The 16,460-nt window shown below is 48.3% G+C and overlaps 1 protein-coding gene and 1 long non-coding RNA gene across 2 annotated transcripts in view; one reads left to right on the forward strand and one right to left on the reverse strand.

Annotated features, from left to right (window-relative positions):
- Positions 1-542: 542 nt before the first annotated feature.
- The window catches only part of LOC138676551 (uncharacterized), a 65,997-nt gene continuing 50,079 nt past the window's right edge, over positions 543-16,460 (reverse strand). The window contains exons 2-3 of the long non-coding RNA XR_011320791.1: positions 2,740-2,817; positions 543-1,307 (exon numbers count right to left, since the gene is read on the reverse strand). This is a non-coding gene — a long non-coding RNA (uncharacterized lncRNA). The remainder of the gene's footprint in view (positions 1,308-2,739; positions 2,818-16,460) is intronic.
- The window catches only part of MYO5A (myosin VA), a 256,332-nt gene continuing 249,291 nt past the window's right edge, over positions 9,420-16,460 (forward strand). The window contains exon 1 of the mRNA XM_069765977.1: positions 9,420-9,782. Within this exon, the coding sequence (XP_069622078.1) occupies positions 9,756-9,782 (27 nt within the window). The 5' untranslated portion in view covers positions 9,420-9,755. The remainder of the gene's footprint in view (positions 9,783-16,460) is intronic.

Below are 16,460 nucleotides of genomic sequence, written 5' to 3' on the forward strand. Positions count from 1 at the left end.
GTATCATCAAAGATGAACTTGTGGGACCTTTTCAGGTTGAGGATGGAGTGAAGCTCAACTCCCAGACCTACTGCCAGTTTCTGGAAGACAACTTCTTCAAGCAGTGGTACAGGAAGAAGTCGGTATCGTTCAAGAAAATCATGATTTTCATGCAGGACAATGCTCCATCACATGCCTCCATCTACTCCACAGCGTGGCTGGCCAGTAAAGGTCTCAAAGAAGAAAACATAATGACATGGCCCCCTTGTTCACCTGATCTGAACCCCATAGAGAACATGTGGTCCCTTATAAAATGTGAGATCTACAGGGAGGGAAAACAGTCCACCTCTCGGAACATTGTCTAGGAGGCTGTCGTGGCTGCTGCACGCAATGTTGGTCGTAAACAGATCAAGCAACTGACAGAATCTATGGATGGAAGACTGTTGAGTGTCATCGTAAAGAAAGGTGGCTACATTGGTCACTAATTTTGGGGGTTTTGTTTTTGCATGTCAGAAATGTTTATTTCTAAATTTTGTGCAGTGGTATTGGTTTACCTGGTGAAAATAAACAAGTGAGATGGGAATATATTTGTTTTTTATTAAGTTGCCTAATAATTCTGCACAGTAATAGTTACCTGCACAAACAGATATCCTCCTAAGATAGCCAAATCTAAAAAAAACACTCCAACTTCCAAAAATATTAAGCTTTGATATTTCTGAGTCTTTTGGGTTGACTGAGAACATAGTTGTTGATCAATAATAAAAATAATCCTCTAAAATACAACTTGCCTAATAATTCTGCATGCAGTGTAGAATCAATAGATAAAATAAACAGGATAGTTATCCTGTAGACAAATAATTTCATAAGCCTCCATACATAAAAAATTAGGTGGGATCCCCTCCATTTTTTGATAAAAAAGCAAAGGCAAAGCAGACAGCTATAGGCTGATATTAATAGGCTGGGAAGGTCCATAGTTACCAGGCCCTTCCCAGCCTAAAAATACCAGCCTGCAGCCGCCCCAGATTTAGTGCATCGATTAGATGTGCCAATTCTGGTGCTTAACCTTGGCTCTTCCCGATTGCCCTGGTGCAGTGGCAATCGGGGGTAATTAGGCTTGGGGTTGATGTCAGCTTTGTAATGTCAGCTAGCATCGAGTCCAGGGGTTAATAATGGAGAAGTGTCTATCTTACTAACCCAGTTATCAAAAATAAAAAACACACAGAAAAAAATTATGTATTTTAAAAAATACTCCCCCCTCCTCGCTCACCAGTTTATAAAAAAAAAAAAATGAAGATCCATCAAATCCGAAGTGGTCCAAAAGTGGGAACCTGAAAGACATAACAAGAGGTAAATAAATAACAACAAGAAACTGTTCCTCATTCACAAATTTATTAATAAAAAAATTCCCTGCAGCATTGACGGAATCCATCGAGATCCTACAATGTTCAGCGATTCCGTACGGCAACCTATGGAACGTCATTCTGAGAACGATGCTTCATAGGCCACTTCTGGTCATGTCATAGGTCACTCAGTAGCTTCATCAACCCCATAAGCCATTACGATTGCCATCGGGAAGAGCTGAGGCAAAGCGCCATAATTAGCGAATCTAACAGACGCGCCAATTCTGAGGCAGCTCAAAGGCTGGAATGTTTAGCCTGGGAAGAGCAAGATAACCATGGACCTTCCCAGCCTGAGAACATCAGCACACAGCTGTTTGTTTTTTAAATGGGTCTCCCCCTCATTTTTTAAAACAGGAAAGGCAAAGCAAACAGCTGTGTGCGGATATTATCAGGCGGGGAGGTCCATGGTTATCTGGCCCTTCTCAGCCTGATAGTAGAAGCCCGCAGGTGTCTGCTTTCCCTCAGCTGGTTATTAAATATAGAGTGAACCCTTTGACATTTTTTATTATTTATTTAATAACTTTAATAAGGCTAAACCCCCTTTGGTGCCACATGAACGTCAGGGTGCTGGTTGCAGGGCTGCCACTAGAAATTTCGGGGCCCCATACTGGCAAAATTTTCGGTGCCCCCTTGAGACTCCGCCCAGGCTCCACCCCAGCCCCACCTCCAGGCTCCACCCCAGCCCCGCCTCCAGGCTCCACCCCTCGAACTGTCCACAGTCCCACCGCTCTCTCTTGGAAAAACTCCACTTCTCACCTATCACACATTGACAGTTCCCATCACCAGATCACACATATAGCCGGCAGCTTTTGTTTTGGCCAAAATATTTTTTAAGCCGCCACCATAACAAGGTAGACACTTTTGGCCGGGCCCTACTCTGCTGTAACCTATTAAATATTTGTTAAAATATGCAATACAATTTAGGTATATTTTTATTTATTTTTCAATTTTTAAAAGGAAGGAAGGAACAAATACCACAACACCATGACCAGATGACATATTACCACCACAGTGATCGAATAATATCACATAAAAGGAACAAATACCACAACACCATGACCAGACCACATATTACCACCACAGGGATCGAATAATATCACATACAAGGAACAAATACCACAACACCATGTCCAGACCACATATTACCACCACATAGTGACTGAATACTACAATTCTGATCAGTAATTTAAAAAAAAGCACCATACTATCACCATAAGTGCCATTATACACAGGAGATCTGTAATTAGTAAGCAGTGTCTGTGTACAGATAATACAGTGATCACTGGTGAAATTATACACAGGAGCTCTGTATACAGTATACAGTGTATAGTGTCAGTGTATAGGTAACACACTGACTCACCAGTGACGTCTCTAGGTGAAGTCCTTCATCTTTCATCCAGCACAGACCGCCATCATTTCATCCAGCCAGGACTTCTCTCTGCAGGAAATAACACAGTTATCTCGAGCTCCGCTTGCAGAACACATTACTTAATTTTTCACAACTTCTACATTACACCACATGAAGAAGGCGACATAGTATCACTCTATACAGTAACAGGACCCAGTGGCGTAGGAAGGGGGGTGCGGGGGGGGCGGTCCGCCCCGGGCGGCACAATGCGGGGGGCGGCCGGCGCTGCAGGAGAAGAAAAAAAAAAAAAAAAAGACGCCCCTTTAAATCTTCGGGCGGCGCCGTCCGCCGCCACGACCAGGGCCAGCTCCCCCCACCACCGGACCCCGCCCCCCGCTCTATACTCACCTCTCCTGGTTCTTGCGGCGCCGGCAGCTGCAGCGTCCTCTGACTCTGCGACGTCTCAGAGCAGAGGGCGCGATGACGTCACTACTGTGCGCGCCGCTCTGCCTCTCTGTCCTGAGCGTCGCAGAGCCGGAGAGACGCTGACTGCACCGGACCTGCGCTAGGAACGGGAGAGGTGAGGATTTTACTTTTTTTTTTTTTCTTTATGTCTGACTGTCTGGGGCTGGGGCAATGCTGGACACACTGGGGCAATACTGGAGACCATGGGGCAGATTGCTGGACACACTGGGGCAATACATGAGACCATGGGGCAGATTGCTGGACACACTGGGGCAATACATGAGACCATGGGGCAGATTGCTGGAAACACTTGGGCAATACAGGAGACTATGGGGCAGATTGCTGGACACACTGGGGCAATACTGGAGACCATGGGGCAGATTGCTGGACACACTGGGGCAATACAGGAGACCATGGGACAGATTGCTGGACACACTGGGGCAATACAGGAGACCATGGGGCAGATTGCTGGACACACTGGGGCAATACTGGAGACCATGGGGCAGAATGCTGGACACACTGGGGCAATACAGGAGACCATGTGGCAGAATGCTGGACACACTGGGGCAATACAGGAGACCATGGGGCAGATTGCTGGACACACTGGGGCAATACAGGAGACCATGTGGCAGAATGCTGGACACACTGGGGCAATACAGGAGACCATGGGGCAGATTGCTGGACACACTGGGGCAATACAGGAGACCATGTGGCAGAATGCTGGACACACTGGGGCAATACATGAGACCATGGGGCAGATTGCTGGACACACTGGGGCAATACTGGAGACCATGGGGCAGAATGCTGGACACACTGGGGAAATACTGGAGACCATGGGGCAGAATGCTGGACACACTGGGGCAATACAGGAGACTATGGGGCAGATTGCTGGACACACTGAATACTGGAGACCATGGGGCAGATTTCAGGACACATTGAGGCAATGCTGGAGACCCTGGGCAGACTTCTGGACATACTGGGGCAATACTGGAGACCATGGGGCAGATTGCTGGACACACCGGGGCAATACTGGAGACCATGGGGCAGAATGCTGGACACACTGGGGCAATACAGGAGACCATGGGGCAGATTGCTGGATACACCGGGGCAATACTGGAGACCATGGGGCAGAATGCTGGACACACTGGGGCAATACAGGAGACCATGGGGCAGATTGCTGGACACACTGGGGCAATACTGGAGACCCTGGGGCAGATTTCTGGACACATTGAGGCAATGCTGGAGACCCTGGGGCAGACTTCTGGACACACTGGAGCAATGCTGGACACTGGGGCAGATTGCTGGACACACTGGGGGTAATATGCTGGACACACTGGGGCAATGCTGGACACTGGGGGTAATATGCTGGACACACTGGGGAAAGGCTGGACACTGGGGCAGATTGCTGGACACACTGGGGGCAGTGCTGGACATACTGGGGCAGATTGCTGGACACACTGGGGGTAATATGCTGGACACACTGGGGCAGATTGCTGGACAACATGGGGGTAATATGCTGGACACACTGGGGGCAGGACTTGAGGCATGGGCAGAATGTAGATACGGGGCATGATTGGAGACACGGGGCAGGATTGGATCATGGGGCAGGACGGATACGATGGAGGCTGGTGGGGCAGGATGTGGAGATCATATGGGGTAGAATGGATACTCATGAGGGCAGGATGCGAGAACATATGGCTGGAGCCAGGAATGAGAAACGGGGCCAGGGTGGGGAATATTATTACCATAGGGGCTAATTAAGGGATATTATTACTGCAGTGATGTATTTATTTTATTTTTTGAGTATACTGTTTTAAATGGGGGGGCGGTCCTGTTACTGTGCAGAGTGACACTATATCACCTTTTTTTCTTCATGTGATGTAATGTAGAAGTTGTGAAAAATTAAGTAATGTGTTCTGCAAGCGGAGCTCGAGATAACTGTGTTATTTCCTGCAGAAACGAGTCCTGGCTGGAAGGAATGATGGCGGTCTGTGCTGGATGAAAGATGAAGGACTTCACCTAGAGACGTCACTGGTGAGTCAGTGTTACCTATACACTGACACTATACACTGTATACTATATAGAGGTCCTGTGTATAATGTCACCAGTGATCTCTGTATTACCTCTACACAGACACTGCATACTAAGTACAGATCTCCTGTGAATACTGGCACTTATGGTGATAGTATTGTGTTTTTTTTTTTATTACTGATCAGTATTGTAGTATTCAGTCACTATGTGGTGGTAATATGTGGTCTGGAAATGGTGTTGTGGTATTTGTCCCTTGTATGTAGTATTATTCGGTCACTATGTGGCCTGGTCATGGTGTGGTGCTATTAAGTCACAGGTGTGGCATGTGGGGGTGACACCATTAGGCCCAGTTTAAGTTCTACAAAACAGGAAAACCGTTTTTGGTAACCTTTGTGTGTATTGAGCCGGGGGGGGGGGGCGCCAAACTCGGGAACAGCCCCGGGCGGCAAAAGCTCTAGCTACGCCTCTGACAGGACCGCCCCCCATTTAAAACAGTATACTCAAAAAATAAAATAAATACATCACTGCAGTAATAATATCCCTAAATTAGCCCCTATGGTATTAATAATATCCCCCATCCTGGCCCTGTGTGTCTCATTCCTGGCGTCAGCCAGATGTTCTCCCATCCTGCCCTCATGAGTATCCATTCTGCCCCATATGATCTCCCCATCCTGCCCCATATGATCGCCCCATGTGATCTCTCCATCCGGTCCCATCTGTCTCCATCATATCCATCCTGCCCCATGATCCTGCACGCTCTGTCTCCAATTCTGCCCCCAGTGTCTCCAATCATGCCCCATGTCTCCATTCTGCCCCCTATGTCTCCAACCATGCCCCCATGTCTGCAATCCTGACACTTGTCTCCAATCATGCCCCCTGTGTCTCCATTCTGCCCCATCTGTCTCCAATCCTGCCCCATCTGTCTCCAGTCATGCCCCCATGTCTTTCATCCTGCCCCGTGTCTCCAATCATGCCCCGTATCTCCATTCTGTCCCGTGTCTCGCATTCTGCCCCAATGTCCAGCATACTGCCCCTGGGTCTCACAGTCTGCCCCTGTGTCCAGCATTCTGCCCGTCACTGTGTCCAGCATTCTGCCTCTGTCACTGTGTCCAGCATTCATAGTAACATAGTACATAGTAACATAGTTAGTAAGGCCGAAAAAAGACATTTGTCCATCCAGTTCAGCCTATATTCCATCATAATGAATACCCAGATCTACGTCCTTCTACAGAACCTAATAATTGTATGATACAATATTGTTCTGCTCCAGGAAGACATCCAGGCCTCTCTTGAACCCCTCGACTGAGTTCGCCATCACCACCTCCTCAGGCAAGCAATTCCAGATTCTCACTGCCCTAACAGTAAAGAATCCTCTTCTATGTTGGTGGAAAAACCTTCTCTCCTCCAGACGCAAAGAATGCCCCCTTGTGCCCGTCACCCTCCTTGGTATAAACAGATCCTCAGCGAGATATTTGTATTGTCCCCTTATATACTTATACATGGTTATTAGATCGCCCCTCAGTCGTCTTTTTTCTAGACTAAATAATCCTAATTTCGCTAATCTATCTGGGTATTGTAGTTCTCCCATCCCCTTTATTAATTTTGTTGCCCTCCTTTGTACTCTCTCTAGTTCCATTATATCCTTCCTGAGCACCGGTGCCCAAAACTGGACACAGTACTCCATGTGCGGTCTAACTAGGGATTTGTACAGAGGCAGTATAATGCTCTCATCATGTGTATCCAGACCTCTTTTAATGCACCCCATGATCCTGTTTGCCTTGGCAGCTGCTGCCTGGCACTGGCTGCTCCAGGTAAGTTTATCATTAACTAGGATCCCCAAGTCCTTCTCCCTGTCAGATTTACCCAGTGGTTTCCCGTTCAGTGTGTAATGGTGATATTGATTCCCTCTTCCCATGTGTATAACCTTACATTTATCATTGTTAAACCTCATCTGCCACCTTTCAGCCCAAGTTTCCAACTTATCCAGATCCATCTGTAGCAGAATACTATCTTCTCTTGTATTAACTGCTTTACATAGTTTTGTATCATCTGCAAATATCGATATTTTACTGTGTAAACCTTCTACTAGATCATTAATGAATATGTTGAAGAGAACAGGTCCCAATACTGACCCCTGCGGTACCCCACTGGTCACAGCGACCCAGTTAGAGACTATACCATTTATAACCACCCTCTGCTTTCTATCACTAAGCCAGTTACTAACCCATTTACACACATTTTCCCCCAGACCAAGCATTCTCATTTTGTGTACCAACCTCTTGTGCGGCACGGTATCAAACGCTTTGGAAAAATCGAGATATACCACGTCCAATGACTCACCGTGGTCCAGTCTATAGCTTACCTCTTCATAAAAACTGATTAGATTGGTTTGACAGGAGCGATTTCTCATAAACCCACTGCCCCACTGTGTCCAGCATTTCTGCCCCTGTCACTGTCTCCAGCATTTTGCCCCTGTCACTGTCTCCAGCATTCTGCCCCACTGTCTCCAGCATTCTGCCCCACTGTCTCCAACATTCTGCCCCACTGTCTCCAACATTCTGCCCCACTGTGTCCAGCATTCTGCCCCACTGTGTCCAGCATTTCTGCCCCACTGTGTCCAGCATTTCTGCCCCACTGTGTCCAGCATTTCTGCCCCTGTGTGTCCAGCATTCTGCCCCACTGTGTCCAGCATTTCTGCCCCTGTGTGTCCAGCATTCTGCCCCACTGTGTCCAGCATTTCTGCCCCACTGTGTCCAGCATTCTGCCCCACTGTGTGTCCAGCATTTCTGCCCCTGTGTGTCCAGCATTCTGCCCCACTGTGTCCAGCATTCTGCCCCACTGTGTGTCCAGCATTCTGCCCCACTGTGTGTCCAGCATTCTGCCCCACTGTGTCCAGCATTCTGCCCCACTGTGTCCAGCATTCTGCCCCACTGTGTGTCCAGCATTCTGCCCCACTGTGTGTCCAGCATTCTGCCCCACTGTGTGTCCAGCATTCTGCCCCACTGTGTGTCCAGCATTCTGCCCCACTGTGTGTCCAGCATTCTGCCCCACTGTGTGTCCAGCATTCTGCTCCACTGTGTGTCCAGCATTTCTGCCCCAATGTGTGTCCAGCATTTCTGCCCCAATGTGTGTCCAGCATTTCTGCCCCAATGTGTGTCCAGCATTTCTGCCCCAATGTGTGTCCAGCATTTCTGCCCCAATGTGTGTCCAGCATTCTGCCCCACTGTGTCCAGCCTTTCTGCCCTTGTGTGTCCAGCATTCTGCCCCACTGTGTCCAGCATTTCTGCCCCTGTGTGTCCAGCATTCTGCCCCCCGGTCCCCCCTGGATGCCGCTCTCAGAAAAAAAAAAAAAACACGACTTCTTACCTGGCCATGCTCCAGCGCCGGGCGAAGATCCCCCCAGGCTCCACACAGACGCACTCGCCGGGCCCGGCGGCTGACAATGACGTCAGACGCCGGCGAGTGCGCACTGCGGCCGGGGCCCTATTCAGCTGCCAGCCTCAGACTGGCTGGCGGCTGTTAACTATTGACGTGCGGGCGCGGGCCCGCACGTCAATAGTGTGCCGCTCGCAGCGCCTGCAGGGGGGGCCCGGTGAGCAGATGAGACGGGGCCCGATGCGGGCCCCCTCTGCTCACCGGGCCCCATACGCCAGTCACGGCTGTCATGCCCTGATGGCGGCCCTGGCTGGTTGATTATATATAGGGGGCTTGTGACATGACATTTCTACATGCCATCTACCTATCCCACCTATTCTATAGCTCTATTCTATTCTGACGGTCCCGGCTGTGAATTTACTGCACTTGGCTGATGAAATGTCGGGTTTCCTGTGAGATGTTTGCGTAATACTCGGATGGTATATGCATGGTCCGAGTGTCGTGCGATTTTTTTCTCACAACCATAGACGTGCATTGGCGAGTGTGAGCTAGAAGTGGTCTCTGGCTCATCCAGCAAACACTGGAACAACCTGGAGAAGGCAGACTGGCAGCGGGAGCAGAAGATGGTGGTTGCCGAGTATGATACTCGGGCAGGGACCTTAGATTAGTGACACCACTCCAGCGGGAAAATAAGTCACAAACGCCGGAGTGGCGCTGTATCATCGCTGCAGGCCGGCAGAGGAGGGGTTAATGCTGTCCCAGCCACTGGGCCATGACGTGCGCTCTGGCGCCCCCTGCCGGCCGCGTCACCTCCTGTCTGACTGCAGCACGGGATGAGCTGACAGGCAGCGGTGGATGCTCCCGCTACAGCCGATGGGAGGCAGAGTGAGCCCAGCAATCGCGGACAGCACAGAAGGCAAAAATCACAGCTGCTTCCCCGGCTCCAGCCATCACTGATACCCACAATGCACAGAGACCGACTCCAAAATAGAAATCTGTGTGGCCGGTAATATGGCTGCGCTCGGCGTTACCTTCCACTGAGGACATCGCCCGGACTGCGCCTGCCGAGCGAGCACACGGAGGAGACGCTGCTCACCTCAGCTGGGGAGCGCGGGAACCGAGGCGGGGACCGGGAGCGCCGCACCGGGGAGGGAAGCATGGCTGCCCTGGAGCTGTACACAAAGGTAAGCGAGCCCGGTACTGAGCCCGGTGCAGAGCCCGGTACTGAGCCCGGCATGTGAGCGCCCAAGGAGCCATCACTGCAATCAATGGATGCCTCCTGCCATTGTGCAGCATCCAGGACCTCTCCTAGGCAGCAGGCCACATCATCATCAGCATCCATCATGGGCACCAGGGCACGCTATATAGACGTGTGTGCATCTGGGCACGGGCGATACGATACGTACGTGTGTGCATCTGGGCACGGGCGATACGATACGTACGTGTGTGCATCTGGGCCTGGGCGATACGTACGTGTGTGCATCTGGGCCTGGGCGATACGTACGTGTGTGCATCTGGGCACGGGCGATACGTACGTGTGTGCATCTGGGCACGGGCGATACGTACGTGTGTGCATCTGGGCACGGGCGATACGTACGTGTGTGCATCTGGGCACGGGCGATACGTACGTGTGTGCATCTGGGCACGGGCGATACGTACGTGTGTGCATCTGGGCACGGGCGATACGTACGTGTGTGCATCTGGGCACGGGCGATACGTACGTGTGTGCATCTGGGCACGGGCGATGCCTACGTGTGTGCATCTGGGCACGGGCGATACCTACGTGTGTGCGCCGGGGCACGGGCGATACCTACGTGTGTGCGCCGGGGCACGGGCGATACCTACGTGTGTGCGCCGGGGCACGGGCGATACCTACGTGTGTGCGCCGGGGCACGGGCGATACCTACGTGTGTGCGCCGGGGCACGGGCGATACCTACGTGTGTGCGCCGGGGCACGGGCGATGCCTACACACGTGTGCGCCGGGACACGGGCGATGCCTACACGTGTGTGCGCCGGGGCACGGGCGATGCCTACACACGTGTGCGCCGGGACACGGGCGATGCCTACACACGTGTGCGCCGGGACACGGGCGATGCCTACACACGTGTGCGCCGGGGCACGGGCGATGCCTACACACGTGTGCGCCGGGGCACGGCCCATATACATATGGTAGCTGGCATCCATGATCTGCATATGGTACATACGTGAGTTATAAATGACTGACGTTGTGATTGCACACAGTGTATACAGTGGTACGCACGTGTGTTAACAGCTGTCGTCTGTATACGTGCTGGTATAAATCACTGTGATGTATATGTGACAGGACCTATCTATGTACGTGGTTGGGGCGGTACATGGAGCATGGATGGCTGTGATCTACGCAGCGTTGTATCTTGGGGCTGGATATGATATTTCCGATCTCTCTTCCTGGCTGACAATACAGAGCTGCATCGTTGGTCCTCTGGGCATCTTCTGACGTGCGATTCTTAGGGTGGGGGAGGGTGCCGGTGCTTGGCTCTTTGGGGTGGAGGATACTATGGCACCGTATGACCACTCTGCCAGTTTGTCCTTGACGGCTCCTTCTGGTCGGTAATTCCTCCTTGTGCCGTGCTGGGGTGTATGATGAGGGCAGTGCAGCCACGGGGGAGGGATAAGAGCAGATTATTCTCTAGAATATGAATCATAAACTACACTTCCTGAAGCCGATGTTTGGGCTGGTGAAATGTGCCATGTGTGAGCCGTCACCCAGCGTCATCTGGGCATTGAGCAGCTAGGCCTCATTTTATTTTTTTATTATTATACATTTTTATAGCGCCATTTATTCCATGGCGCTTTACATGTGAATACGAGGCAAATATAGACAAATACATTAAACATGAGCAGATAATAGGCACACGGGTACATAAGGAGGGAGGACCCTGCCCGCGAGGGCTCACAGTCTGCAGGGGGTGGGTGAGGATACACTAGGAGAGGGTAGATCATAATACTGATCTGTGGTTTTTAGCTGATCTGATAACAAGGACCTTTCTAACATAGATTGTAAGGTGAGGTAGGTATCACTATAGTGGGTACAGTGATGGCATCTGCTCCAAGAGAATGCGAGTGCGCTCTCACAATGGGTATCTGCCCCCAGAGAATGTGAGTGCTCTCACAATGGGCATCTGCCCCCAGAGAATGCGAGTGCTCTCACAATGGGCATCTGCCCCCAGAGAATGCGAGTGCTCTCACAATGGGCATCTGCCCCCAGAGAATGCGAGTGCTCTCACAATGGGCATCTTCCCCAGAGAATGCGAATGCGCTCTCACAATGGGCATCTTCCCCAGAGAATGCAAATGCTCGCTCACAATGGGCATCTGCCCCCACAAAATGAGTGCTCACAATGTGCCTGTCTCATTTCGGCCAGCTCCTGCATGAACGTGTGCCTGATATGTGGCATGTCCTGTTAGGTTTAGCATTAGCACTAGAAGCCCATGGCATACATGAAGCTGTCCTCGTCCCCCAGAGCAGTGTCAATTTTTACATTTTATGAGCAGACATTTGTCTACCGACTTCCAATCTCATGGGGACAAGGAAAGCGAACATTGGACTTGGTACCCCTCATCTGTGGGGGGCTGATGTTTTGGTGCCAGTGGGGAGGGAAAGCCATTTGGAGGTTCTTGGACCTCTTTGTAGACAAAAGAGCAAAGTGCGCTCTTGAGATCCTCCACCAAGTCCTTTCAGGGATTAGTGGGGGTCTCAGCACTTGGACCATCACTGATCAAATTTGTGACACATCAGTATCTAAAGGTGATAGATAGACAAGGCTGCATTCTTCCACACACAGCGCTGCCCTTGTGTGTGGGTTGTCCGGTATTGCGGCTCAGCTTTAAGGCAGTAACTAATACAGATGTGCCGTACTTCACACAAGCTGTGGGCAGATGTGGCAGAATTTCCGACATGAGGTGCCATGTGTTTTCTTTAAATTCCTGCACACGTGTACCCTTCACCCTCTGACAGTGGTAATTGGTTAAATGTAAAGGGAGCACACCGTGTAACTTCTTGTAATCTGAGGTGAGCGTCAAAATGCTTCTTTTCCATGTCATCCAGTGACTGTAGAAACCTAAATTGCTGATGTCTGCGATGTGGAGCCTGGCAGAGATGCCCTCAGCTGGCTTTTTGTCTAATTGAGACCTCCACATCCTTTGTTCTCAGAATATACAGCGCCGTGTATCACGCTTAGTGAATCTGCAGGTGGCTATGTTCAGTGCAGCGCCGAGTTTACCAACATCGTCTCCTACGCTTGGCAAGACTAAAGTCGTTTTTTATACAAGCCGATTAACGTGTCTTGTATATATTTAGCACTCTAGCTGTAACATGTAGAGCAGAAGAACGTGACAGTGCTCTGCGAATGTACTCACATAGGGAGCAGTAGTATGTGTAACACCATCTTTATATGCCCTGATCATTGGCATCTGGAATATGGCACAATAATTTGGCACTTTCCATGCTGATGGGAAGCAGATAATAAGCTGCAGCCAGATGTTTCTGGCAGCGCCTTATCTCAGTGGGTATAAAGAATTGGGCTTGTTAAATCATGTGCAACAACAGTCCATTTACACTGCAAGATTATCATGAATGAGCCCACCCAAGAACGCTCGTTTCACTATAACCATGCAGTCTAAACAGCAAAATGCTTGTTTTGTTGGGTGAAATGATCTTTTGGAATGTATAGAAAACCTCGGCAGCACGTTGTCCTGTGTAATCAGGATCTGTGCTGTCGAGAACAATGGCAGCCTATGCACACAGAATAATTTAATACAAATCGTTCAGTACGTAAGTGTGGTCTACCTGGGTAAACGGGCTGTTACACGACAGCCGACCGTTAAATGTTTACTAATAGGAGGTCATTTAATGCCGCAAAATTGGATAACATAACCCCTTAGTGTCCGGGCCAATTTTATAACATCTGGCCAGTGTCAATTTATATAGTAATAACTCTGGAATGCTTCAACATATCCCATTGATTTTGATATTGTTTTTTTTTTCGTGACACATTGTACTTTATGATAATGGTAAACTTAGGTTGATATGTTTTGCTTTATTTTTTAAAAATATCAGAAGTTTGACAAAAACTTGCATTTGTAAAATGTTTTTTTATTTTGTTAGCATTTTAGAAAGTTTAAAATGTAGCAGTACTGTAATTTATTATTTTTTCAAGGAAATTTGCAAAACTTATTTTTATAGGAACCTATCCAGGTTTGAAGTGGCTTTGGGGGTCCTATATATTGGAAACCCCCCAAAAGTGATACTGTTTTAAAAACCACACCCCTTAACATGTTCAAAATTGCTTTAATACCTTCTTAACCCTTCATGTGCTTTTCAGGAATTAATGTAAAGTGGCATAACAGGAATGAAGAAGTGTATTTTTACCATCTAAATGTCGCTAACTTTTGAACAGGCCACTATTTGGCCGTGAATTGCCTTAGGAAACATCAGGGCCACACAATCATGATCTCAGGATGCCAATGGGGATGAAGAGGGAGCCCCCACACTCTTTTAACCATTTATGTGATATAGTCATTATTGACAGCAGCATCAAAGGGGTTAAACAGATATGGTCGGTGCCAACCCTGATCGTGGCTAATGCAGCAAGTTGTCAGCTATAGTGTACACATATGATTATATAAAGCAAATATGGATTTTATAGATATATTATAGATCCGATCATGCTACAGCGCCGCCACCTGCATGATGAATGTAATTTTTTTTTTTTCAAGACAATAAGATATGCAGTATGTAAAATAGGGGTCAGGTGAGTAAGGGATGAGTGACTAGTCATAAGCCCATACAGATGAATATGTAATCAGAGCACCACATAAAGACCCCCACAGGCCGCCCCGGAGCACGGGCATATCATTAAATCAAAGCTGAAAATAAAGATTAAACAACAACCACAAGACGGATTTCATCACCCAAGGTATCATTGTAATCAGTATAACGGCGCCGGCCTGACAGTGTCTGTAGGTTACTGAGCACAATCCTGCTGACAGGTTCCCTTTAATTTCATACTTTGAGGGACACTTTGAGGGCTTGTGTTCTTTCCTTCTTGTTTTTCCACCAGAGTCTTCTCATGCCGCCATATTTTTTTGTTTTCGCCAGGCTATTCCATCCCTTTTGCCTATATCATGTTGCCCGAGAGCAAAAAGCAGGAAAGTATTTATAAACTTATAGGAACCAGCAAATAGTCCAATTGGGTCTTTACTAATATTTTTCCGTGCTCCAGGATTCTGGGCTTTATGGGGTTCAGACAGTGAAGCCAGCATGTTACATTCTGACCCATAGCCAGCGGCCAGGCTTTGTTTTCTCGTACATGCCGCTGGTTGGTGAGTGGCCTGCAGCAGATGATTGGTACGTCATGTAGTCCTGTGATTTCAGGTTGAGTACCTGAAGATGGGACTGTTCACATTGCTTCCACAGAGACCTCTCACTCAAAAATACCCGGAACCTATAAGCATAACTGAGGTGTGCAGGTCATTTATTTTTCTGAGATGTTTCCAGTTTAGAATCCTGTGACTCATTAGTGAGGCGCGCAGTGATAGTGCGATCAGTGCTTAGATGGCGGTTCATGCTCAAACACCACGATGGAATGAATACAAATTAACGCTGCTGCTAATCTGTCATATCTGTTCAAACCACGCAAGGTCGGTCCTGTGCACCCTGTGCATGGCTGAGCCGCTCGGTGCATGTTCCCACTTAAGCCACGGTCACATGTTCAGTATTTGGTGAGTTTTTTTACCTCAGTATTTGTAAGGCAAAACCAGGAGTGTGTGATAAATGCAGAACGGGTGAATGTGGCTTTACTTGTTTTCCATTATCTACTCTCCCTCAATCTTTGACTTTAAGAGTGTGGTTTCTCAGCAAACAATTAGGTGGGGTGGTGCACCCATCATGACCTGTGCTTGGTTTGAACAGTCAATGAGAACTGACAGTCTCCCTTTTAAGAAAATCTGAGTGTTTCCATTTGCTTATTAAATATGTTTTTATGAAAACAATATATAACATTCTTAATGAGCCTTTTAATGCCATTTACAACCTGGCACAGCAAGCAGTCAAATGACCATCCTAAATATACTCCACCTCTACAATACAAGTCCCCATTGGAATGCAGGAAGTCTTTCTTGTGACGTTGGAGTTAGTGTCGTACCTTGAGAAGCCTTTTCAGAAAGTAACAGCATAAAGCAGTTTGACCGGCTTCTACGGAGGATTTCTGTGTCGTGGAGCTTCATTTCTTTGTACAGGACGTAGTTACAACCCCTTTAATTCTCCTGATATTTATGCTGTGTATTCAATATAATTTGACGTTTCATTTGTTACTAAAGCAGAACTACATAAAGGTTCATCAGAAAATGCCAGTAAATCGGTAGCATCAGCTGACGTGTAAGTTTGCCGTAGACTAGCTGTGCATGGCTGTCTATCTCGGTGTTATTGCCAGTAACCTTCCTTCATCACCAAACAGTAAATCTCTTGTGACCTTGTATCCAGAAGGACGCTTTTTGGCACACAATTCTCCCACACAAATTTAAAGGACTTTTTTGGGGGGGTCAATTATACTATTTTGGTGTCTATACAATCTTTTTATCACCCATTATTGCATTTGAATGCAATGTTGCGAAGGCCCAAAAAAAACCATAATTCTGGGGTTTTGACTTTTTTTTTTTTTTTGCTTCACCGTTTACTAATCAGATTCATTCTTTTTTTTATATTGATCTGGCAATTCTGAATGCGGTGATACCAAATGTGTTTTTAAAAAAAAAAATTTTAATTTTATTTTGAATGGGGCAAAACGGGAATGATTTGAGCTCTATTTTATACTAGATGGTGG

Source organism: Ranitomeya imitator, chromosome 4 (assembly GCF_032444005.1).
Source record: "Ranitomeya imitator isolate aRanImi1 chromosome 4, aRanImi1.pri, whole genome shotgun sequence".
NCBI lineage: Eukaryota > Metazoa > Chordata > Amphibia > Anura > Dendrobatidae > Ranitomeya > Ranitomeya imitator.